Raw genomic sequence first — 26,143 nt, 5'->3', positions numbered from 1 at the left:
GGTGGGGGCAAAGGCAGGGGGCCGCTGTTTGTGGGGTCTGCGGGGGGGGGGGGGGGGGGGGTTGCTGCTGGATCTCGGGTTTTTACCTCCTCTTTTACCTCCCCTTCCGTTTTCTCTCCGCTAGGGGGATACTCACAGACCGGAGGAGTGGTGTAGGGTTAAACTGAGCTGTGCTGCTTTTCCAAACGCTGCTGCTGTGTCGTGCAGGGAGCCTTCGTGTACCTAAAATGGCCGCCTGGGGAGCGGGGTGAGAAACCCGGTGTGTGCCCCCTCACCGTGTGAGGCTGCCGAGAGCTAGATGAGGGGGAGCGTTTACACATTGTGGCCCTGTCTGCCAAAACCTGAAAGGAAGGTGTGGGGAGCTGGGGGTCGGCCTCTGCTCACAGGTAACTAGTGGTAGGACTAGAGGGAATGGCCTCAAGTTGTGCCAGGGGAGGTTCAGGTTGGAAATGAGGAGACATTTCTTCTCAGAAAGAGCAGTCAGGCATTGGGATGGGTTGCCCAGGGAGGTGGTGGAGTCACCGTCCCTGGGGGTGTTCAAGGAAAGGTTGGACGTGGTGCTTAGGGACATGGTTTAGTGGGTGATAGTGGTGCAGGCAGATCTGTTGCAGATAAGTGTGTCTCCAGTTTCTTGCAGAGCTGATCTGTCCAAAATTGGAAGGTATTTCGAAGATGCTTTACCTCTACCAAACCCTGATCTTTCAACCTCGTTGAGGCTGAAGTGCTCTGTTCCATGTCATAGCTCTTGGTGTGTTTTGAGGTCTTGGGGCTGTTTGGGATGCTTGTGAAGGTCCTCCTGTGGCTTCCTGATCAGCAGATGTTGTAGGGCCAGGAGTTTATTTGGCCATTGCTATAGCCTGAAGCCAAGAGACAAAGCCTCTGCTGTGGTGGAAGTAGAAAGAGCTGAGTGTAAGTAATGATTAGTTGGTGCTGACCCACCTGGGTTGAGTGCTGCTTACAGGGAGCCTCACGTGGGGGTGAAAGTTGGAAACGTGTCAAGCCTTGAAAGTTAGAGTTGGAGTAGTTGTTACTGATGTTATTTAAATGCCTTCACTGCCCTAATTACAACTGCCTGTGCTTTTTTCGAGGGCGTCTCTGCCTTTATGTGAGCAGTTACATTGGAACAGTTGTCTTGGGAAGCCTGGCAAGAGTGACCTAACATTTCTAACAGTTCATTCCTGATCCAACACTTCTCATACGTTGGGAGCAACAGGCACTAGTTACTCTCCCTTAATCTTCTTCTCTTCCCCAACAGACCAGCTGCCTGAGAGCATGTCAGATGCTTGCAGAAGAGATCTGTGCTGGATTCACACCTCTCAACTCGAGACACATTTCTTGCAATGTCAACATTTGAAGCTAACTGCCCGGGTTCAGAGAAGAGGCATAGTTCTTCTAGGGGACAAGCAGTCTGGTCTGTTTTAGATGATGAAAGTTGTGTGTCTCTCCACTGACTTGAAAAGGAGCTTATGGCCACTCCCTTGGAAGGTATGAGTCTTAGATTGAGTTTATTTATGAAGCTGATGGATCACAAGTTAGCCATGGCTTAATTAAGATGAGACTGAGAGAGAGAGTTCTGAGAAGCAAGTAAAAAAAAAAAAGGTAGACATCTACATACCATTGTGTTGCCAGAGCCATACATGACAGATGCTGTGTTTTGAATTTAACTCTCTGTTCAGTCATCAGACAATTTTGACTTCATATGGCTAGAAAAGTGAAACTTGTTCTTTCCAGTCAAGGCTCATGCAAGCTTAGTGGTAGTGGGAACGAGAAATGAGGATTTAGCCTACAGAGCTTCCAGCGCAAGGCGTATCATTTCTTCAGGGATTCCTAAGTGCCGGGAGTATGTTTTAGCTTGAGCCCAACAAAATATTTTGCTTTTCCTGCAATGGTATAACCACTTTTTTGTGAGTTCCTAAAATCTCCTCTTAAGGAATGTATATGTTTGTGCATTTTGGCAAATGGAAGAAAAAGACTGATCTCCACAGGCACAACAGAAACAGCTGGCTTGTGGCAGCAAACTGGATTTGCAGTGCGTGAACTTTCCAGCAGGGAGAGCCTCAGAGTTTGTTCAGGGAGCCGGACGGCCAGGCATGCTTTGTGCACAGCATTGCCACTGTGGGACATAGGTCTGGCACTTCCCAGAAAAATTTTTGCACGGATGCAGATCGACTGGCCAGCTTTAGTGCTACAAAGCCTCTACAGTCATGTAATTTTCCTGGTGACAGTTCAAGAGCAAAGCATTCGTAGAACTGTTCTTGTCTTGCTTTTGCTCCCAAGGCAAACAACAGATAGGCCAGAGGAATTGTTTTGGCAGGAGAAGCTATCTCTGATGTATTTTTTTTTAGTGGTTATTTTTTTTTTGAGGCTTCACGGCCCTTTCCTTATAATGTACACTTATTTCTTGATGGGTACTTCCATGTGGAATAATCCAGGAAACACGATGTCTTTTAAGGCTGCATACAACCTATACATAGGCTGCATATGACCTATAGCTCAGCCACATTGAAATAAAGCATCTGCATAAACAAATACATAGTCTGGTGCAACTTTTCCAGATCTTTACCAGTGCTAAGCAGGAGAAGAGTGCAGTACAGTGGGGCCCCTGTTTCTTTTGCAGATCTTCGGGCATATTTTATAGTGACCTCAGACTGCCTGGGATGCTCTCTTTATTTTGGAAGCAATGTAAACTTGCTTGTTGTAGGGAGAAATCTGCATGGTGGTGGGAGTACCAAATAGTGTTCTCAGTTCTAATAATTTATGGTTCACAGAACCACAGCACGGCTGAGGCTGTCAGGGAGCTCTGGAGGACCCCGGCCCCAAGCCCAGCTCCAGCAGGGCCCCCCAGTGCAGGGTGCCCAGGACCCCGTCCAGGCGCCTTGTGCCGCTCTCCCAGGAGGAGACCCCACAGCCTCTCTGGGCAGCCTGGGCCAGTGCTCAGCCGCCCGCCCAGCACACAAGTGCTGCCTGGTGCTCAGAGGGAGCCTCCTGCCTGCCCCTTGGTGCCCACTGCCCCTGGCCTGGCGCTGGGCACCCCTGACAAGAGCCTGGCTGCGGCCTCTTTGCCCCCTGCCTGCGGGGATTCACAGCCCTGGGTGAGATCCCCCTGAGCCTCCTCTTCTCCAGGCTGAGCAGTCCCAGCTCTCCCGGCCTCTGCTCACAGGAGAGGTGCTCTGGTCTGCTGATCTGTTTTATTTTTTCTGTAGTCCATCTAGGGGTAATTAAAGACAAGCTGTATTAATACTTTCAAAGGTTTTTTTTGTTAGCTTTTTTTTAATCACAGGGTATTCAGCTTTTGATGTGAGCAATGTGAAAACTGTGTTGCCGACAGCCTTACAGACTGCAGAGGATACCTTTAATGTGTGAATATCCAACGCAGACTAACTGGGTTGTCATCACTTCACAACTTCCCCACCTTAATGCATACGTAGCAGAAGATACTGGATGAATGCGTTTAAGGTACTGCCAGTAACATCAGCAAGAGCAGCGCTGGGCTGTCTGTAGCGTTCCTGCTCCAGCAGGGGGAATGCTATTAAACATCTTGTCTGTAGAAATTCCGTGTGGCTGACATGCCAAAGAAATGAAACGAGCCTTGTCATGAAGTTGGCTTTGTTCTCACCTGCTCAGAGATGTACCGAGTTTTTCATCTTTTGCTGCCTCTGTAAGCACTTTTGTCCTGTTTTAATTGCTTTCCTTATTAAGGTCCTCACTCTGAAGGAAGATCCATGCAAACAAGTAAGCAGGATTCAAAACAAATAGCAGAATCCACTCACAAGGCGTTCTCCTCAAGCCTGTGAGGCATTGGAGGTAGCTCTTAAGTACATTTTTGTAACTCTCATTCTTGCTGAGTGCTCCACGTACAAGAAAGCTGGTAAAAATAAGACCACTGGCAAGTGATAAACACAAAGAAACTGGATTAATGTTGTGTAAGGGTATTCATATGACAGTCATGTGGTCTTTTATACTTTCTTGTACTGTTGGTTACTTTCTTTCTGGAATACACTCTGTGTGGTACTGAGTTTCTCATACAAGTTTCTCTCTCTTAGCTGCCAAAATGCCGGGGACTGTTTTTAGCAGGAAGAATCTTATATCGTTCATATACACAGTAAGTTTCTCCTTTTTTGCACGTTTCTTGTGTTAGGTTGTTGGATGTTACAGTACATTTGTTCTTCGTTGCGTAGTAACAGAAGGCAGAAATAAAGTTGTACTAAACATTCATGAAGCAAAAAACAAGTATTGGAAATAAATTGTGGCATATATATATTTAGGACAAAACACCATGGGGTTGTTTTTACTTATATAATATTAAAGTTTCTAACTAAGTTGCAATTCTAGGATTTTGTTTTTCTAACTGTCAGCTTTACTTTTTAGCTAGATGTTCCAGGGCACGGATGCCTGCACTGTGTGTTTGTGAGCAAAACCATTTTTTTGACAGAATCAATGGAGAATTGCAGAAACATTAAGTATTAAGCAGCTTGGATCTACACAGAATTTTTGCAAGAGTTCCTATAAAATACCTTTATTTGCATCACCAGGCAACTTCCAGCTGCTGGAACCCACCGGTTTTGATTAACAGAAAATTATTTTCACGCAAGTTGTCCCAGTTGGACAAGGACTACATAGGAAAACAAATCGATTCTACTGTTGGAGTTTAGTTCTGTGGACCGGGCCAGTGTTTTAACTTCCCATGGCCTCTTGTCAGTTCTCCTGAGCAGTCAGCAGCAGGAAAAATGTCTGACGTTTTCAGGGCAGGTGAAGGAAACATTCAAGCAACTCAGAGCACAGGCAGAAATGAGACGGTAACTGTTGTAGCCCTACCAGTTACATCCCTGAGCTTGCAAAGGAACACGTAGACTCACTTTAAGTCCCAGCCTTTTCAGCTGGACGTTTTGGGTTCCTGAGGGGCCGTGGAGCATTTCTGAGTGTCTGTGATAGCAGACCTACACCCCCATTTCTTTTCCTCCTCCCTTATGCAGATACTAATGTCTCTGTGGCCATACACACCTAGTCAGGACATGAAGGAGATCATGAAGGATCATCTCTCTCACAGCAGTACCTTAAATTATATCTGTTAAAAATCAACGACGAAACTTACCAACTGAAAAGAAAATCAACTTATATCTGTTTAAATCAACTATGAAGCCGCTCAGGAAGATGCACAACTTCACTGAGTTGCTATTTATTTATTTTTTCAGCCCTATCATCAGACTTTAAAGGGTTCACAGACTGAAAAGGAAAAATCCTGCCCTGACTTGTTCAGGATGCGTTTGTGCACATGCATTTGTGTGTGCGTCCCTCTGCCTGTTTCAGGAGGCAGGGGGGAGTACTGTTTGGTTGCAAACCCAAACTGTTTCATGCGGATCCAGGACGAGTCAGGATTTGCATTCTGTGCTCGTGTCTGGCTTGTTGGCACGGATCAGGGAAGAGAAAATAGCCAGAAACTGGCTGCAGAGCAGGACAGAAGAGAATTACATGAGAGATGCAGGCACTGTGCCTTGCCACCTCCTCTGACCTTTTTCTATTCTGGGGATAAAGAAAGTTTGAAGGGGTGGCAATTTTCCCATGGTGCAGATTCAGAGATTCTCTTCTGGGGAGGGAACTAGGGCTGCTTAAAAGTCGTTCCCTGACGCAGTACCTTTTCTTTCAACAAGCAGAGGTAACAGGAGGGAATAATAAATGAATTGACCCCGAATTTCCATGGATTGACATCTCTGCTTCCTAGGAATTGAGGGCAGTGAATAAATCTCAGCAGGTTGCTTGGCAACTCTCAGGATGGTTACCTTCTATTATACCGAGCTGCAGAATGCATCAGTTTTGACTAAACGTGTCCTTGGAGGAGACATCCTTTTTCTGTAGAACAGGCTGAGGTGAACTCTGGAAATGACAAGATGGCTGAGAGATGGAAATACCATCCATCTCGCTGCCCGAAAGTGTTTTGTCTCACAGTTGTAAGCTCCCAGGAGCTCTTTTTTTAAGGAGTCAAATGTCTTCAGTTTCCTCTGGGTGCTCATGCAATAAATAAGGACTGCTTTTACAGTCAGTTTTGATGAGCCCAGTGCATATACCACAGAAAACAACCTGAGAAACGCTGTACACATTTCAAAGCAGGGTTTTAACTGCGTCTTTCAGTCCAGGTTACATGTTTCAGATAATTTTTTTCTGTAAACAGAAAGAGGTTTGCTCTGTTTCCGTTTCCTTCAGGTGTTTTTTGAAGCATATGTTTGAGTTGAAGAGAGAGCTTAAAATTAGTAGCAGTTGCCTTGCTGTTGCCTTCCATCCCTCAGTGTCACTGTAGCTATGACATTTCTACCTTCATTCTTCCTCACCATGTCTCATAGGCTGCCACTTGTTACTTGATGGAATTACCATCAGATAATTACGGAATTATCATCAGATATTCCAGCAGAAAAAAATAACAGCAAGTATCTTTTCATCTTTATATTTTCTTTCTCCTCTCAGTTTCTGTAAGTCTCTGCAGTGGATCAGTGTTGCTCTATCGAGGCAAAGTCTACGGGTTTTCATGGTCACCCGTAGAGAAGTACATGTTGTCCACTGATAGAAGCTGTGACCTCCCTGCCTGGGGCTCTTGACCGAGAGCTGGCAGCATGCTCACGCCGGGTATTAGACCTGGACAGCACGATGTTGTTCCTGGCCCTGAAGAGCAAACAGAAATTTTGCAGGAAAACACCACAAATAGGTTAGCTAAACAGCAACTCACATGTTACAGTTTGGACCTCCGAATGTTCCTGTGTGCCTGTAGTGTCCTCATCAGAAGTTTCCCTCTTTGCTTCTTGCCTGCCGGGGCACAGGGAGCCAGCTGGGGGGCTGGCAGCTCTCTGATCTCCAGGTTGGGAAGAAAAAGCTGCCCAAGGGCAGAGCTGCAGTTCAGGAGGCTCCAAAATGAGCAGGGCTCCTGTGCTGGCCTGGCTGGGCTGTGGCAGAGCCCCGGCCTCACAGGCAGGCTGTTGGGGTCACGCTGCAGCTGTGTCCTCATGAGCCCCTGCTGGCAGGGTCGCCTAGGGTCTGCCCTCCGCAGGGGTAAGGCCACAGAGAGGTCCCCAAACCCTCTTGTGTTTTTCTACCCAGTAACAGCAACCAGACCACGGGGAGAGGGTAAGAAAAAGAGTAAAAGAACCAAATGGATGATCTTGAAAGGGGTAGCCCTGCTTCCCAGGCAGTTTTATCTGGAACACCAGGAGAGCAATGGTGGTTTGGGTCAGGACTGGATGTCAGAGGACCCCGGCTGCTGAGGTGAGGAGCGATGGTATCAAGCTTTCTTAGGGATTTGGGAATTGCTGGAGAGGCCTCTCTTTCTGCAAAGAAGTTGTTTTAGACAGCTGTCAATATAAGATATGCAGAAACAACAGTAAAGAGAAGCTGAATTTGAGCTTGCCTTACATATCTAGGCTGTCCTAAAAAAGGCAGTACGTTTGTATTTTAGATGCGGCATTTGTAGTGCCAACACAAACCCCTGCTTTGTCTTTTTCTTGAAGTGAAGGTGATGAAACAAGCTCCTATTCAAAGGCTGAGCAGTTGTGCTTGGGATTAAACAGTAGCTGCAGAACCAGAAATACAGGCTTAAATCCAAGTTGGTTTCTTCTCTCCTCTCTACCTCTCCTCTCCTTTTTTTTTCATGCTTTACAGATGTGATGGGCTTTGTGTTCTTTACGCAGTGTCAGGCGACTCATCAAACTGAAATCTCAGCCTGTCAAACGTGACCACAAGAATGACTGGAAATAAGTGCTGGGAAGGAACTAATAGTAAATCTAAATTGTGGGCTCTACAGTCAGGGACAGATTTAGAGGATATGTAATATAGACGAATGACACTGAAGGTGTAGGCTTACATTCCTGATCTGTACAGGGGAAAAATTAATTGAAGTTTTGAGAGGGCCTGCTATTAGTTTGCCTGCAACAAGGTCAACAGTAGCTTACTTAAAAAAAAATAATAAAAAAACAAAAACAAAACAAAACAACCCTCAGGCTTCCCAGTTACTTAAATCACAGTTCAGAGACTCAGTATTTATTCAAAACAAATATAAAACATATTTTTAAAAACCCACAAAAAATACTAGGAAATTTACGAAACAAAACTAGACTTAAGAACTCGAGTCTTATTTCTAAATGTAGATAGCCAAGCTAGCTGACGAAAGTTACGATCTTTAGCAGTGACTGATACAGTTCACAGGTAATAAACAGGTCTTTTTGTTGTCTCAAATTAGCCTTCTAAAATTGTTACTTTTGTAATGTTACTCATTCCCAAGCCGTATTTAAAATAGTGCAGTCAAGGTGGAAAAAATGCGGGTTCTTTTTCTCTGCGTGGAGTTCAGAAAGGCTTTTGCTCGAATTCTCTAACCAAACCCCAGCTCTGAGCTGGGTACAGCAAAGCACAGACAGCATCAGAGAGTTAAGGGCAGTGGGAACACAGCAGTGCAAATACTGGGTGTGTGGTGGCGCTGCCCGACAAGTTCTGCCACACTCGTGCCACCACCACCCGACGAGGTGCCACACGCCTGCTACACGGCCGAATGTTGCTGGGGAGCTGGACTTGAATTAATTCAGCCCGATTGCAATTGTTCTTTGCACTTAAACTCTGACCCAAAAGGTGTGCCTTTTCCGGAAGTAATATGATCAGCGTGGTAGTTTCCAGGCACTTGAAAACAAATTCCTGCACTATAAATACAGATAACAGAAATTATCATGCTGAAATCTATGCTGCTAAAAGCAGACAAAGTACCAAGTCCACGCAATTTGCAGTCATGAAGAAGCCATGGAGTGAAAAAATGAGTCTGCGTTTTTGGGCCCTGTTACAAAAGAGATTCTCCGCCGAGTCCTGCTGGTTTAGAGCAAACAACCGTTTTTAAATATTTAGAGAAGATTGAGTCTGCTTCCTGAAAAGCTGGAGCCAAAGTCTGAGCTGATTTGATTTGAAATGAGGTCATCAACTCTTAAGCAATTTTATTCATGGCAGGTAGGAATTTGATTCCTTGTATTTCAGAGTTTTGAAAGGTTTCTTTTTTTTTCTTACAGCGTAAGAAATACTGTTACGTGTGATCACGCTTCCTTATCTATTGAGAGGAATCTGAATATCGTTCACCTTATAGAAATACTTGGGTGTCTGATGGCTGCCAGCCTTCTCAGGACATTGTAGCCAAGGAGGTATCCTTCTGATTTCATGGCTCAAAACTGAGAGCAAATGCCACTAAAGAGGGAAAGTTGTCTAGTTTGTTCCCTCTTAAGTTATAAAAAGGTCTCTTTTTTTTTTTTTTCTGTAATAAGTATGCCACTTAGTTCAGAAAAGTCAAGGATGTGGCTCTGTACCGTGAATGTGACCAAGCTTCCGTTGAACTTTCAGCTGCAGCTGTCACTTTGTCCGGCTGAAAGTGGCTGCAGGGCAAGGGCAGGGGCTTGCTTGAAGAAGTGGTGCACGCATTTAATCACTGCTCCTCTTTTGGCTTAAAGAGGGCGCTGAGGGAGGAGAAATTCTGTTTCACGCTCTGGCTAGGTGTTTGTAGCAGCCTGTCGATAACTGAGAGTTACCAGCATTGTTTGTAATGTTTCTAGGAGCTTTGCAGTTCTCTGTTCTTCTTAAAGCTCCAGTTTCTGCAGTCACACACACAAAAAAACAAAACCAGTCTGCCTCTATTTTAATGGGGGAGAATTTCCAAAATTTTAGCGGAGTGCATCCTGAAGACAGTCTAAAAGAACCCAAAACACAGTCAAATGTGAATTTTTTTTTTTTTTTTTTAGCCTGATGTCACTGTTTGCATGCCTTGGAATGGATTGTATATCAGATATCTGATATCCGATGAGGAGAGTAGAAAAATGTTATTTTTATATTCAAAGGCAGACTGGCTTTCTAGTTTAGTGTAAATACTGAAGTCTGTCTTTACACTGACATGATGTTCAGGTATCTGAACCGGTTCCTTTTGTTTGCCTGTCAGGTGAAGGCAATATGACCCCCTTACCTCCAGGCTACTGATTTTTAACTTGCTCCCAAGCTTCTCATCTTTCGAGGCATTGTTAAGAATATTTTAACATGCTTGCTTTGGACAAGAAGGACAAGAGGGATTAGGCACAGGACAAGTCATCCTATAAAGCCAGGGATGAATGCACCCAGGAAGCATAATTTACACAAAGACGTACTTTTTGTGGGCTTAATACATTCTCTGGTGGTAGCAAGTAGCATAAAGGGGAAAACATGTTTTATGAGCTGCTGAGGCTTTAAGACAAAGTCAATTTTCTTGGTATGTTTTGTATTTTCTTGAATGACGATGAAAATATCTCCTCCAGCATTAGCAGAGAGCTGCAAAAGCAGCAGGCAGATTTTGTATTTGCCCTCTAAATCCCATGCTACCACCCCTGAGTGATTCTTCCTGGTAAAGCTTCTCAGCTGTGTAACATCTAGCCTCCAACCAGGGCACGTTGCTGTTACCAGGTGAGACAGGCAGCAGCTCCTTCCTTCAGCCCTCAGTAAAATGCTCACCTGCTGTTAGCAGCTGACACAGTTAGCATCAGCTCCAAAGGGGCAATTAATTGAGCAGGAATGGGGAAAACAATTTGGGTGGGTAACTCCAAGCAGCTGCCTCGCTCCTCCAGCAGACATTGCTGCCCTTGGGGTGCCACATCGCGTCCCTCAGACCTGGCTCCTGGGCCACGAGAGAGTTGTGGAGGGGGGTGGGAGAGGGCAGGGCCTCTGAGCTTTCAGACTGCTTTTTTAAGGTACATTGAAATTGGGTTTTCTTTCACAAGATGCTTGGGGTGTTTCTGCTTTGTGAATGGCAGCGCTTGTCCAAGAGCTGGTGCTGGTAACTCAGCTGCACGGGCTTCATTCGCCATTGCCACAGATCTCTGCTGGAGCCTACGGCTTCACATTGGTTAGCTGTGTTGAAATACATCTTATAGTCCTTTCGTCTGAAGAGCTGTAGAAAACTGTCCTCTCCTCCCAGCAAAATAATTCTTTTTAATGTAGGTAAATACCTTGTAAAAGTACATATATATTTATGTCTATAAATACCTTGTAAAATACCTTGTAGAGGTGTTCAAAACACAGCCTCATGTGCTTTTCCTCCACCTCCAAGTCAGCGTTCAGCACTGCTGAAGGAGGAGGACCATGAGGGCATTAAGTAAGAACTTGTTTCCACTACTTCTAGGAACAAGCAAATAGATTTTTACCTTAGAATTGCTCAGAAGTTGGGGGTTAGAAGAGACGAGGTGCGGAGAAGACTTACTAAATATTTCTTTATTCCTTCAGCCCAAGTTGAACCTCAGCCTGGGGTGAACCTCAAATTTGTTTTACAGCAAGCTTCATCACATGATATCTCATGAATATTAGTCACTTGCAGCAGCATGCCAGGTAGGGTTTGGGATATTTTGAATAATAAAGATACTATCTGAGGTGAGTGGACTGAGTATATACCTTAGAGCTGGCCAGAAACTGCAGTTTCTGTTCCCTAAGATATTCTAGAATTTGAATTTTCCATTATTTGGAATAGAAATTAGTACGCAGAGCTGAGTTTCTCAGTATCTTTGATTTGGGGTCAGAGAATTGGTTTGCCTTAGAAAATAGATTATTAATTTGGATGTCTATCTTTAATGAGTAGATGTAGCCCTAGTATTTAAAGACACTGTAATTAAATGTTTTCACATAAGTCAAACTGTAGGATTTTTGGTTTGTTGTTTCAAAGCCAGGTAAAGTCAGAAAGATGAAATATTTTGAAGAATTAAAGACAGCTTTTAAGAGAAGTGTTCCATCTGAAGTCAGGTGCCTTTTTAACCAGTTTTATCGATAAATACAGAACAGATGCTTTACGCCTTATAGCGTGGTGGTAAAACTATTAGTACTTAAGATCTGAGCAGTCTGGAAAAGGAAAAGTTCCTTTTGAGTAAAAGCCAGCAGCCTGGGATCGTTTCCAGCTCCCGGTTCTGAGCTACGGTAATACTGTACGTGACCCTGCTAGAGGCTCCACCGAGATCCACCTCTCCGTGCTGCCAGCTGGGCACCTGACAAACTGCTTGGGGAGCCCATCTCCCAGGCACGGTCCCAAGGATGGTCACCTGGCTTTGTTGACATGGGAGTGATTTTTTGCCTTACCTCTTTCCTTTTTTTTTTTTGGGAAACATTATGTAGGTTGGGTCTCTGCAGTCACTTGGGAGAGAATGGGGAGCAGAGAGAAAGCTTCTGCTGGGATGTTCCCTTTCTGACCTTGTAGCTAACAAAGCTTCTGTTGGACCTGTCCTAAATTGTACTGGTGTCATTACGTGCTTGTTATGCTCTTTAGAAGTGCCATTTCTCAAAACGTTTTCAAATTCACTTTTCTTTTTCCAGTTATCCCTGTTCTTGTGCATTAAGACTGACGCAAAATGGTGCTATAATGGCGTTTTGATTTTCACTTCGTTCGCAGAAGACCTTCCTTTTCTAAAGAGGATTATCGCATTCGTTGCGTGGTGCGAGCAGGGGTGCGAGAGATGTCAAGGGAAAAAAGTAAAAGGATTCTGACTTTGTCCTGCCAGACAGCTGGAGTGCCATGTGTGTCCTCAGGTTTCTTTGCCGTGACTGAGCTGTGCTGAGACTTTGATCCTGTGTGCTGATCTCTGCATGGGAGTACATTTGGTGATTTTTTTTTTTTTTTTTTTTTTTCCAAATCCAAGAGCTTCTGATTAAATGTAAAGCGATCATTTTAAGGCTTGCCTGTGCAGTGAGGTCAGTGCATAGTTGGGGGGGTGTGAATTGCTGACACACTGACTATATGGTGTAATTTCCCTTCATGGGCAGTCTTTAGGTACCTGTTTAGGGGTGCCTTTAGAAGTGGACTGCACTGCTGGATGCTCAGGGAACTCGAGGTCCCGCTCGCCAGGTTAGAACAGCACTGTGAATTTGGGGCAGGCAGCCCCAGGGAAATACATCCAGCTTGGCTCTAGACACTTGTAGTGATGGTGCCTATCTCGTATGGCTGTCTAATTAGACATTCCTGGAGCTGATGAGAGGATCTAAGGGGAACTGGGTTTGCCAGAGGGAATACTTTTTCTTTTATTTTCTTTTTTCTTTTTTTTTCTCCTCTCCTTCATGGCACTAATTGCTGGTTTAGCTTTCTGTTTGTTTGTTTATTTTTAGTTAAGCATGGGGATGGTAAAGAGCTGCGCTTTAAAAAGCACAAATATGGTACTCGGTCTTTTTCTTTTCCCTTTTGAAACCAGGAACGACTGTCCTTGTGCCCTAAATAAATGAAAGACATTCAGCCTAGGAATCTTAGCTATCATAATCATGTTTAAAGTGTTAGAGGGGACCATTTCCTGGATAAAAATCCAAGAAATCCCTGGTTACTTCATGGAAAAGGGAAGCGGCATAGCAGCGTTGCCCTTTGCAGGAGCCGTGGTCGTGCCCGTGGCCACAAGGAGCTAATGCCTGGGTGTCTGAGTTAATTATGCACCGGCTGGCTGCACACAGGTCATGTTTGAGCAGCTTGTGAAAGGCAGCCTTGGCTGAGCCGCCCGCGACGCCGTGCGCAAAGCTGAGCGGCGCTGACTGCGGTTTGGTAAGCACGAGGGCTGCCAATTGGTGGGAAGCATTTGAACTGGCAGTCAGAGGAGGTAGCTGAGTGCAGCGGGCAGCGTACACAAAGATCACAGGTTACATCTGGGATTTCATTAGGAATGCCTAATGAGCACGCTGATGAGGCGGGCAGAGCTCCCCAAGTGTTGTAAAGCTGAAAGAAGAGTTGCTGATAAGGCACACTGCCTAACTGCTCTCCTAAAGCTTTCGTTTGGCGTTGCAATATTTAAAGCCTGCAAAGATAATGGAGAGGAAAGTGGACAGTAAAATAAGAAGGGAACTGCCCTGCTTAGCTACTTTAAACAACAAAAACATAACCCTGCTGTCTATTCGTAAGCGGCAGGCAGCTCATGATGTGCCTGAACTACTGATTATCGGTGAAAAACCCAAAGCAGGATCTCCAGTAGAAGCAAGCAGTAACTTGCAGAAAGAAGAGAAAGTTTTGCAAAATAACTCCATGGGACTGCCAGAAGTCAATACAATTGAAAGACAGGTCAGTGAGCTGTTGCTTGTGTTGGGAGGGAAGAGATGTTGCTGAACTGGAGAATTTTAAACCAAGCATGTTGGACTTGGGTTGTATATTAATGTGCTAAACCTTCTTTATCTAAATTATTTCTATCCCCAGCATGCATCTGTGCCCTGCAACAAGTAGTACACAAATGCCAAGTCCTCTCGAGAGCCTCTGAAATTAATCTTTGAAAGCAAATATTAATAATGAGGTATGCTATATTTGCTAATGAGCATTTTTCCAGCTCCACCTCTAATAATACAGAGTGGTGATTCTTAGTGAGGAAATATTTCTCCTCTAGAGCTGTGATTGCTTGAGTAGTTTGACATCAGCTAGTGCTGGGTTATTCTCTGGAATTCTAGAAACGCTAAAAGGTCATAATTGTAGGTAAGTAGTTTATTTATAACTAGTAAGTGAATACTAACAAAAATTCTTGATAATATACCTGTGGCAACATTTTATTTAGTTTGTAATTCAGAGTTGTAGTTTTGGAGGTTGGCTGTTATGGAGAAGAGGTTTGGAAAGATCAATGCTGCTGAAAACATTACGAGGTTTATTGCTTAAAAAAGAGGTTTTGCTGTTTAAAAGTTTATGTTACAAATTATAATAATGTAATTTGGATCAGTGTATATTTAAGGAAAACAACCTCTCAGAATAAACAGTGTGTTCTTTGAAACTGTGTATACTAGAATGGCTTAAATAAATAATCAGACTGGGATGAAACAACAGCGAGGGCAGATATGTGAAAGCTTTGCCTGTCTCTACTTCTCACACTATAAATGTTTGCTATAAAACAGTCATGACATAAATTACTTTGTTCTGCTAAAAGATCTCTTCTGTATTCAGTTTGCTGGAATATATTGGGCTGCTCATATCGGAGCAGTGAAGAACATCACAAGGCGTTTTGCTTGATTCTAATTCGAAGTTAGAAACCACCCATTTATGACAAGGCTTTTCCCTTTCCCACTGAGCCTAGTATGGTTTATATAGCTCTCTCTAATTTAAAAACACTTGTTTAGGTCTCTAAGGCTTATTAAGTATGGTGTATATGGGTATCATTTCAGTAACACTGAATGCAACCGCATAAACATTTCCCAATCCTCTGTCCTGTTGGAAAATCCTGTTCCTAAAAGGGGATAAGCAAACCCAGGCCAGAAGCATCAGGGCAGCTTAGCATTTTGAAAACAAAACCACCATAAAGTTACATGGCTTTAAAGTAGTATTTTTGTTGAATCACAATTTCCAGGTGGAGATTTTTTTTTTTCCCTTGTTTAAGACTCAGGAACCATTTGGAAAACAAAAAGCTGTGTTAGAAGTAGATACTAACACTAGTGGGTAGTCACGTGTTGATCTTTCTGAGGCGTGGAGAGGGAAGAGGGAAGGAAGAACAACCATTTATGACCTGATGCAGCTAAACAGAATGTGCTGACAAGATGGATGGACAGGCTGCGCTGAGATTTGCTCAGGAGGATGAGAGCTGAATTTCTGCCTCCGGCCCACTCAGAAATGACGCTGTTAGAGGCGTGAGATTGAAGACTCTGGACCTTTGACGTTCCCAAGGCTGTTCTGTCCTCATTTTGTTGTTCGCTGGCAACCTATAACAAACTGGGAAAACATCTGAAGTATTTAATTACTAGTATGTGGCTTTTCGGTTGTGCGTTACTGCCTGCCTGAATCCAAAGCCGTGAATCAGCAGCTTGTGAAAGAGCAAAGCAGGGAGGGTAAAGCAGCGACAGATAAGGTAATTCTTCGGCAGTTGTGTGCTTCGAGGGAAGAGGGCGATAGCTGGTTTCAGCCTGTGGATGTCTGGGGGAAAGAGCAGCTCAAAACCTTCAGAGACACCAGGTGAGAGGCTGAGATCTGGCGTTTGTGGGCATGCAGACGGGGAGAATCTCGGGAATTTGCTCAACGGGCCGAGCCCCGTTTCCCTGCCAGCTGACTGCCTGGCATCGTGATGAGGCATCCAGCTCTTGAACTTCAGGGTATGAAATTTGGTGTCCCAGCCAAAGGAGGGACAACTGCAGCAAGGATTCTTGAGGCACAAGGTGGTGTGGCCTGGCTATGAAAGATGAGGAGCAGGAGCAGCGTGGCAGCAGCAGGCGGTGGATGTCTGAGGGCAGCCCCAGCTCCCCTTGTGGGGATGTCAGTGTGGGTGATGCTTGGGGAGCTGTGGGGTGCAGCCAGCATGGCCTCAGCATCATATCTGGGAGACTGAGGGCTTTACACCGGTGTTTGGGAGGTGGCTGCACCTCCCTGGCAGGGGAAGTGAGGGGGAAAGGGATGACAAGGTGACACACGCTGGTCACCATGTGTGAGGGAGGGCCTTGCCCAGTGCTGTGTGGTTTTTTTGTTGTCTTTTTTCTTCCGGCTCAGTTGTTTTCCTCAGGTTTGCTCTGTAGCCCTTCAGTGCTGTGTTGAACCCTTGGCCTTTGTACTTCTGAATGGGAGTACCCAAAAGAAGCAGCTCGTTTTTGGGGATGTTGGCCTGGGTCTCTGAGGGCCGTTTTGCCCCACCAGCTGCACAGGCCACAGGCAGCAGACACCTCTCTTTCTGGACCTGCCACTGAGCTCTGGACACCACAGGGCAAATTGCTGCGCATCAAGCTGTGACTTGAGACTTGGGCACTCCCAATCCAGCAGTGTCACCCTGCTCTGCTCCACCTCCACGCTCTCCCAAGAAGTTATTCCAGCCCCGCGGCGTATTCTTGTTCAACGATCTCCTTCCTGCCAGGGGAACGGGAGCCTCTGGCCTCTTCCTGCTGCCCCCAGGCCCAGATTTTCTCCAGGGCAGGCACAGAGGCTCAACTCCTGCCTGAGACAGCAAGGAGGGCAACTCTTGACACCAATGGGTTTTTTCTGAAATCCTTGTCCTGGGAGCTGGGATCAGACCCATTCATGTCAATGGTTTCAGATGGTTCTTGGGCGGAGCTGCCTGCTATAGATGGGGATAGTTTCACCTCTGGCATTTCCTTTAAAGCCATCTCCAGCTATTGCTGCTTCTCTTCCAATGGGTCCCTACTTAACTGTCTTCCCTTTTTTTTAAAATCATTTTTCTATTTAAGGGCTGTTGTTTAAATGATCTTCACAGCTCAGCTTTCATTAGGTTTTCTCAGTTTTCAGACCAGATCCTCCCTCTGTTTTGTATTTTTGAGTGGCAACTTTTATGTGCAAAACAGGGGAGGGAAGTAATTGTCCTAATTTCATGTTTTCATTATTTACATAATTTTTATGTAGTCATTGTAAAAATATGCCGGAGTGTTGTAGAGCAAACAGACTTTGTGTACACGTCCCCTTAAAAGTAAGCAGGCCTCCTTTGGCACATTAGGCAAAAAGTTGGTCTCTGCAGCCAGTTTGCTCAGATTGAGATGTTCAGACAGATGACTTCTTTGATTCATTCAGATTTCTGGGCAGAAGCAAGCAGGAGGGGTGATGCCTGGAAGCGTCAGGCTGTGCAGCACCAGGATTAACCAGCTGCCATTCTCTTAGCGTTGGTGTTTGCGTGGTGACCTTGGTCTCGGTAATGTTACCTGGGTGTCCCAGATTGGGCTTTTTTTGCAGGTGGTATCTTTGTTAGAGTCTCCTGGATGCCATTTAACGTGCAGCTGTTAGCTGCTATCAAGAAACCTTCTTTTGAGACCTAGAGTGTGCCTGAGGAAGACTACATGCTGGAATGTAGAGATTACATGTAGGAATGTGCACATTTCTGCATGCCTGATGGTCAGCTCCTTACGTGAACCTGCTGTTGTCCTCTCATCTAGTGTAGAAACACCCCTTTGCACAGATATGCCCGTAGATGTGGCTATGCTCCTTATCCTGGGAGCATTTCTTGAAGCTGTTAAAAAATACTGAAGACTTTCTAGATAGTGTGTTTGAATATGTGCACATTTCTGTGTGTGTTTGTTTGTTTTGGAGAGGGGAGAGATTCTCAAATTATTTTGATTTTTTTTTAAGGGAGATTTTCTCTTTTTTTATACCCACTTCTCTATTTTTTTCCTTGTTAATAATAAAAAAAATGTGTAAGGATGTTCTCATACAGAGCACAAATGCCAGTTTTTGTCAAATAATGAACAAAATATTGCCTATTCTTCTAAATGCTGGTACATCTTTTTATCCAAAACATCAATTGATGGCCAAGTTTTGATGTTCCTGTGACAAAAAAATGCATTTAAATAGTAAAATCAGTCCTTGCTTTTATGTTTTTTTCAGCAGACTGGGTGCCAGTAAATACCCTTTAATCACTTTATTTAATTTGAATCACTTTTATTTCAGTAGGCGCATAGGAAGATGGAGATGCTTAGTGAGTGTGGGGTGGAGGAGACGCATCAAAGGACCCAAGAGCTGTGATGCTGCCTGTTTTCCATCTGCAGGTTGCTGCCAGAAACATGTTGGATAGGAGCAGGCGAGGAGGCTGCGTGTCTCGCCCCGCTCTTCCTCAGTTTCATCAAAGAATGAGGAACACAAATGCCTTTATACAAGGAAAAGTAAATGCACACAGTGAGCTCCTGTAGCACACATGAATCTTTTTGCTTTGCTGGGTGCTCATGAAGATGAGAGCTTCTTGCTATGACCCAAATCTCATGGGAGCTGGAGACAGGGAAGAGGAGACAAAGGACAATACTGAAATAAGCGTCTCGAAGTAGACATGAACATAAATGAATGTTTAAGGTTATGCAGCATTTGAAATAAAGTGTGTGAGACACTTTTCAAACAGGCTTTTTTTCCCCATATATGACGCCATATTATTTTTAAACTGTGAGGGCACAAATAGGAGGAAATAAGCATGGAATTGTCTTTTCTGCACTTAAATAAGGACCATTAATCAATTGTATTTTATTTTGAGGGGAGGGGCTGGCTGCATATTTCTATTTATGTTGAGGATTTCAGTAACTTCTGGGGAGGAAAGTGCAAGGAGAGAGGGACTGCCATGTGTGCAGGAGTAAAAGGGACACAGGAGCGAAAATATTTACATAACTCTACCCCAGCATCTCTGGAGTGTAGCCTTGAGGCCACAAGCAGAGAGGGAAGGGGGCACAGAGGGTGGGCTCATGCCAGGATAGCAAGGGGCTGCCTCGTAATGCTGCAGAGCTGAAGGTGCACACTGAAGCTCCAGGCTGGTCAAAGCATCCATGGCTTCCATGGTGGTGGCCGTCACTCCTAGTTATCTCGGGGTCACGTTTGACCTGGTGGCCTTAAAGCAGGAGTCCTGGTGGACACCAAGCTGAATGTGACCCTTGCTGCTAAGAAGGCTGATGGCTCTGGGCTGAATTAGGCGGAGTGTTGCCAGCAGGTTGAGGGAGGTGATCCTTCCCTTCTGCTCAGTGCTGGTGAGGCCACACTTGGAGTGCTGGGTCCGGTTCTCAGCCCCCCACTGCCAGAGAGACCTGGACACACTGGAGAGAGCCCAGCAGAGGGCCACCCAGGTGAGGAAGGGCCTGGAGCACCTCTCCTGTGAGCAGAGGCCAGGAGAGCTGGGACTGCTCAGCCTGGAGAAGAGGAGGCTCAGGGGGATCTCACCCAGGGCTGTGAATCCCCGCAGGCAGGGGGCAAAGAGGCCGCAGCCAGGCTCTTGTCAGGGGTGCCCAGTGCCAGGCCAGGGGCAGTGGGCACCAAGGGGCAGGCAGGAGGCTCCCTCTGAGCACCAGGCAGCACTTGTGTGCTGGGCGGACGGCTGAGCACTGGCCCAGGCTGCCCAGAGAGGCTGTGGGGTCTCCTCCTGGGAGAGCGGCACAAGGCGCCTGGACGGGGTCCTGGGCACCCTGCGCTGGGGGGCCCTGCTGGAGCTGGGCTTGGGGCCAGGGGCCTCCAGAGCTCCCTGACAGCCTCTGCTGTGCTGTGGTTCTGTGAACTGAGCCTGCACCGCTAATGGGAGTCAAGCCTGAAGACTCAATTGCTTTCGATTTTTATTTAGGGGCCTCCATAAACATCCATGGCAAAAGCTCAGGGAACTGTTCTATAGAGCAGGAGGTGATGGGCTCATCAGGAAACCCATTTCTGCCTTTACCTGAAGGTGAGATTCAGAGGAGTGCTGCACGCACACAACTGAAGCAGTGGCCTCTGTCTGTTTACCAGCACTTCTGTTTTCCCAGGGAGTATTCTCCTTCTGTTCTAATAAATGCAGTACAGAGAAGACTGAAAGCAAATTTCTTAGTTTTAATTTTTGCCATTTTGGTCGTGACCCCAGACATCATTATTCCCGAGCTCTCTAAGCATGAAACAAAATCAAGTTAATGAATTTTGAATGCTGCATGAAATGAACTGGGAGCAGTCTAGTGTTAATAAGCAGCCTAAATGCTTCTCGTTTGTGCTGCAGTACTGAGGAGAGAGTTGTTTGTTTTTTTCTCTTTAGCAGAAAGAAGACGCGTATTGCTTTATTAAGCGATGGAGAGCCCTTCACAAGCAAGTTAATAGGTTTGTCATAGTAGCTTCCAGCTAGATCTTTAGGAGATAAATTTGCCTCAAGTCCCAAACATGAATTTTGAAGTTCTTTCCATGAAACTTGGAGATCTTGGGCTTGTCCCTCCCCTTCTAAGTCCTCCCCATTGCGAAGTCCTTTGATGGAGAGTTGTGCTCTCATTACCTCTTCCGTGAGAAGCATCGCCTTTATAATTTTTATTAATATTGCATTTTTCAATTGAATTGAGTGCACTGAACTGTAGAATTGCAGTATTGTGGGCCATGGTTTGACTGATGGTTAATCCACTTCAGGCTAATCTACTTCAGTGATGGCTGTGACATTTGGAAAATTGGTGTTGGATCAAACCAGCGAGCTCTTGGAGCTCAATATCTGATCTTTGTTAGGTACCTCACAACGAGGTAGATTAAACTATAGTGGAAGCATCTGCATACATGTCTTTTAAAATCTTTGAGAGTAGATTTTAAATTCAAAGATCTGTATATTTGCAGACTATCCAGACCCTTGTGTGTACACGTATGCTGCTGCAGGTATCATGCAACCGGTCCTGCCTGGTTTCGGGCTCTGGCATTTCCTAAATCTGTTTTCTGTGGGTGTATTATTTTGTTTTGGTAGTGGCTTGGCCAAACTGTTGGCTCCTGATGTTTGTGGAGAGATGTTCAGTGTGCGCTCTCCTGTGACCCTTTGTGCCGGTGACAGTCTGCTGTGAAGAGCAGAGCTCGGGCTGCACGGCAGGAGCGCACAAGTTATAAATGATTGGATTGGGAATGTGGATATTTCTAAAATTGCTGCTCAAGAGGAGTGTCAGAGGCCTGATTCATACTGCATAGCTAACTTGTAGTGTAGTCCAAGTGTAAGTTAACACTGAAATATTTTGATGGAAGTAGGCTGCTTTGAGGGCTTATGAAGAATATTGCTGCTTTTACAGTGATAAAGGTACATGCATTTTATTTTTATTTTTCTCTTTAGGCTTTGTCCAACACCGATTCCCCTCCTAGCTGTGCGCTGGAACCTACAATGAAACAGAATTTTGCTTTTGACAACATGGGCTACGAGGAGGGCTTTGAAACCCTGCCTTCACCATCTTCCCAAGAGCACACTGTTGCAGTCACTGTTGTGGGGATGACTTGCCAGTCTTGTGTGCAGTCAGTAGAAGGACGAATTTCCAAGGTGAAGGGCATCGTGAGTATTAAAGTCTCCCTTGAACAGAATAATGCCCTAGTAAAGTACCTGCAGTCAGAAATAAGCCCTGCACAGATTTGCCAGGAAATTCAGGACATGGGCTTTGACGCTAACATCGCAGAAGAGAGGTTGACACCAGCGTCTGTAAGTTTACCGTGCTCGAGAGAAGCGGTAATAAAGCTTCGGATAGAAGGCATGACGTGCCAGTCCTGCGTCACCAGCATTGAAGGAAAGATGAAGAAGCTGCATGGTGTGGCAAAAATCAAGGTGTCGCTCGCTAACCAGGAGGCAATCATCGCTTACCAGCCTTACATCATTCAGCCCGAGGAACTCAAGAGCCATATCAGTAGCCTGGGGTACGACTGCACCGTTAAGAGTAAATCGACGCCTTTGAAGCTCGGTGTGCTTGATCTTGGGCGCCTGCAGAGCGCAGACCCCAAGGAGACACCGGCAAGTCTTGAGAGCAGCGGGTTGGGTCCACAGGCTGCCAAGATGTGTAGCACAGCTACCGTGGCTGTACAGATAGAAGGCATGCACTGCAAGTCCTGTGTCAGAAACATTGAAGGAAACATATCCTCTCTTCCAGGCGTGCAAAGTATTAACGTGTCTTTGGAGCATAAATGTGCCGTTGTACAGTACAGCCCAAATTTAATTACCGTGTCAGCTTTGCAGCAAGCTATTGAGTCCCTTCCACCTGGGAACTTTAAAGTGTGCCTCCTTAATGATTCAGAAGCAAATAACCAGGCATCTCCATCGCCTGCTTTGCTATGCGGTCTTGCCGGAGAGCCACTGGACGACACGACGTGCACGGCTGTTACTAGGATTGATGGTATGACCTGCAATTCCTGTGTACAGTCCATAGAAGGGACAATATCGCAGAGACAAGGTGTGCAGCACATAGCAGTTTCTTTAGCTGGCAAGACTGGGACCATACGTTATGATCCAGCTGTCACAAATGGAGAGGAGTTGAGAGCTGCCATAGAAGATATGGGGTTTGATGTGTCCGTGCTGACAGGTAACAGTGTTTTTTCTCTTCTGGGGGTAGAGTGCCAAGCTAGGCCATGAGATATCTGAGTTGAGGCTCTCTTCTGGAGATAACTCTTAAAATGTTGTGTTGGTGTTACCTTTCTTAAGGGACTGGTCTGATCTGATCTCACTTAGTAAGGGAGAGACCTTTCAGCTGTGAAGCACCTCATTTCAGCTCTTAAAAGCTGCACTAGGAGGTGGAAGAGTTAGTTTGCATTATGAAACCTAAAGGCTTGGAAGTTGGCACAAAGTCTTCAGAGTGGCAGATGCCCCTACCCTCTGCAGTAGGTTTCCTCCTGTGGACTACTCCAGCCTCCTACAGGCTGCTGTAAGTAGATCTATTGAACTGAATGCTTTAATTTACATTCCAAAATACAGAAAAAGTACAAACCTAAAGAAATACATTTCATTTAAAACCACTTTTTACTTAGTTAAAATCTCTTCTTAGTGTCCTAATCCTTTATTTCTTCAGTATTTTTATCCAAGACCTAAGCATTGCTTTCAGCAAAGTGCTTCATGTACCCTTTGGTGGGAAGCAGGCAATGCTTTTACATGTCAGCTGCATCACAGTTTGTACACTTTGTACACGTGCTCAATGTTTGAGAAGTTGCTATGGTGTGTAATCTCTCTGAATTTCAAAAGTGGCAATATTTACTTGCTTCAGCTCTGAACAGATTTCCTCTCAGACACAGATGTAGTTTGCCTGGAATTAATTGGTTTAATCCCGATATACCCAATCCTGTGAGCTTTTCTTATGGGTCCAATCCCTCTGAACCTATGGAACAGCTACAAATGAGGAGGAGTTCATATGTGACATTTAATTCTGATTTGTTTGTTTTGTAATTTGTTGGTAGGAGAGCTCCTGATCTATCTGTGGAAAAGGAGGGAAGCCCCTGTGTTTAACACATTCAGAGGCAACTCTTGCTCCTTTATACAAATATTCCGCCTGAGATCTGGTTTGCGAGTGCAGCTGGGAGAGTTAGTTGTTGGGTGGTTGTAACCTGGCAAAGAACAAAGATGATCACAGTGGGCCTGTGTGTGTGGAGGTCTGAGTGCTGCAAATCCTCCCACTACTCATTTTGCAATACTTGCATTATAAACATTGTTCCAGAAAGAGACACCTGTTGAGAAACTCGTCCTTTTTCCTGGTAGAGATGAAATGCTATGAGCTCTGTGTAGAAGGCAGCAAGGACAAAATGACCGTCAGGTTGGGCTGTGTTGTCTGTGCTGGATAAGGCCCCTCTAGATCCCAACAGATCTTTATTGAGCAGAGGTAGCTGTCAGGTCTAGGCATTGAAATTGGAGGGAGCCATTTGCCATCTGAAAGTGGAAAAGGGGCTGTGCAGGGTTACATGGTCATGTAAGGAGCGCAGGTGAGTGTATGTTGTTACACACACAGTAGCAATCTGTATCATTTCCATGAAGAAACCAAGATTGCCATATCACCTTTCAAACAACTGAGACTTTGCATGACTGATAAATATGGCCTGCTTGTAGTTTTGTGTCATCGTATCGCGCCTCAAATAGTGTTTGTTCACTTTATTGTGCGTTTATTCAAGATACTGGCACAGGAGAACACAAGCATCGGCCTGATGCCAGCGATGCCGCGGTGCAGCCTCGAGCTCCGGAGTCTCCTCGCCAGGATCGTGCCTCAGATGCTCTTCTGGAGAGTCCTCACCTCGATGGGCCAAACCAGCCCAGTGAAGCCAAGAAGTGTTTTTTGCAAGTCACTGGCATGACCTGTGCATCGTGCGTGTCTACCATCGAAAGAAAATTGCAGAAAGAAGAAGGTAATAAATGTGACATTCCTGTAATGAGTCTGAATGGGTCTAGTGGTTGGAGGAGGTATTCTGTGCAGTCTGTGGTAGAACATCTTGAGGTTGCATAGACTTCATGTTCTTTGTTAGTGCTAATGTAACCATGTCACTGTTTAACTATCCTGCTGCACTGGTGGACCTACCCGATGGACGTAACTGTTTTGCAACAGGAAGTTGTTGTAATATGGTGGACATTTCAAATAAGGCTCAAGATAAGAACAGAGACATTGTTCTCATTGTGCTCGCAGGGCCTTACAGAGCAATCCATCTCTTCCAGAGCTGTCGAGAGCTCTGACACATTTGCGATGTGAAACTTATTCTTCAGCATATGTTTGCACAAGCAAGTGCAAATAAATGTGTGGCTCCAGTGCCTGAGTAATTACTTGAGGCACAGCAAGGCTTATTAGGTTCAAACTCTGCATTCTGGAGCTACCTCTGCCCTGACTATATGGAACATGAACAGATGAGCCGTAGTATTGTTTGCTCCAATGCTTTAGGAAGGTTTTTCGTACGGATTCCTGTGTCCCCAGTCTCATGTTGGCATGCCTTAGAGGAAGGTTTTGCTTACGGATTCCCGTGCCCCCAGTCTCCCAGTGATGCTCACTGCATCAATATACAAATCAAAAAACATCTAGCACTTCAGATCACTTTTGTTGCCTTTGATTTTTATGCTTTGTTTTTTGATTCTAAGACTAGATTTGTTTAAAAATAAAATAAAAGGTCTAACATTGCGCAGTGGAATTTGTTTAGGGCTTTCCAAACTTAGAGGATCCAGGGTAGAGCTTGTAGCAAACAGTGTAGAAATTGCTTATGATTTTTCTTTTTGTCTCATTACACCATAGCAAGACTCATCTTTTTTCCAGAGTACCTGTTGCAACTCCTGTCATTGCTAAAGGGAACTGTGTTATGGTCGCATCTCAGTAAAATCTTTGCTGCAGTGACCAGGGAACAACGCTAGAAGGAGGCAGAGAGAGATCACTAGACATAAAAAGACTCTAAGCTGTTACAGCCCACATCAGAAATCACCTGTAATATTTTATTTTTCTTCCTCTCAAAGGAACTATGTTATCTAACCTTTTTTATTATTGCCGCTACAGGAATTGTTTCAGTGTTGGTAGCCCTGATGGCAGGTAAAGCAGAGATAAAATACAAGCCAGAGTTCATACAGCCTCTTGAAATAGCACAGCTGATCCAGAATTTGGGTTTTGAGGCAACTGTCATAGAAGATCATGCAGAAACAGAAGGAAATGTGGAGCTTCTTGTAAGTAATGTATACTTGAAAATGTATGTCAGTGTAGAAATGTCAGGTTTGGAAGAAGCAGTTCCTTATAAGTTCTTTTTTTTAAGGAGTTGTTGCCTCAGCAGGTCAGTTCTGTCAGGTGACACTGATTTTTCTTAATTGCTGAAAAAAGAAAATCAAGTTATCTTAGAAGGACCTGTCCAAAAGCGCTGAAACAAAAAAGTAATAGTTGTATGTATAAAATAGGCTTTTGTTAGCAAGAGGAAATGAAACGGATGGAACAGAAAATACATATCATCAAACACGTGATGGGAATGTTAGGGGGTTTGTAGTAGAGGCCTGAGAATTTTGGGTAAGATCAGTAAATTGTTCATATTGAGGACAGGTTCTTCAAAAGTCTTTTAATTCTC

General features: G+C 45.0%; 1 protein-coding gene across 3 annotated transcripts in view; it reads left to right on the top strand.

Moving 5' to 3' along the window:
• The first annotated feature begins 329 nt into the window (after positions 1-329).
• The window catches only part of ATP7B (ATPase copper transporting beta), a 45,991-nt gene continuing 20,177 nt past the window's right edge, over positions 330-26,143 (top strand). Inside the window, exons 1-8 of one of the 3 annotated variants that reach the window (XM_050714572.1) lie at positions 330-386; positions 628-661; positions 761-909; positions 1,256-1,485; positions 4,044-4,102; positions 21,438-22,665; positions 24,236-24,466; positions 25,591-25,754. In XM_050714572.1, the coding sequence (XP_050570529.1) occupies positions 1,467-1,485; positions 4,044-4,102; positions 21,438-22,665; positions 24,236-24,466; positions 25,591-25,754 (1,701 nt within the window). In that variant the 5' untranslated portion in view covers positions 330-386; positions 628-661; positions 761-909; positions 1,256-1,466. Of the gene's footprint in view, positions 387-627; positions 662-760; positions 910-1,255; positions 1,486-4,043; positions 4,103-13,578; positions 14,042-15,763; positions 15,902-21,437; positions 22,666-24,235; positions 24,467-25,590; positions 25,755-26,143 lie in introns of those variants that run through there. The other 2 variants (XM_035542588.2, XM_035542589.2) reach the window with 2 other exon arrangements.

The sequence above is a fragment of the Cygnus atratus genome, chromosome 1 (genome assembly GCF_013377495.2).
Source record: "Cygnus atratus isolate AKBS03 ecotype Queensland, Australia chromosome 1, CAtr_DNAZoo_HiC_assembly, whole genome shotgun sequence".
Classification (NCBI taxonomy): domain Eukaryota; kingdom Metazoa; phylum Chordata; class Aves; order Anseriformes; family Anatidae; genus Cygnus; species Cygnus atratus.
The sequence above is the reverse complement of the archived record's forward strand: the minus strand, read 5'-3'. Positions and strand labels throughout refer to the sequence as shown.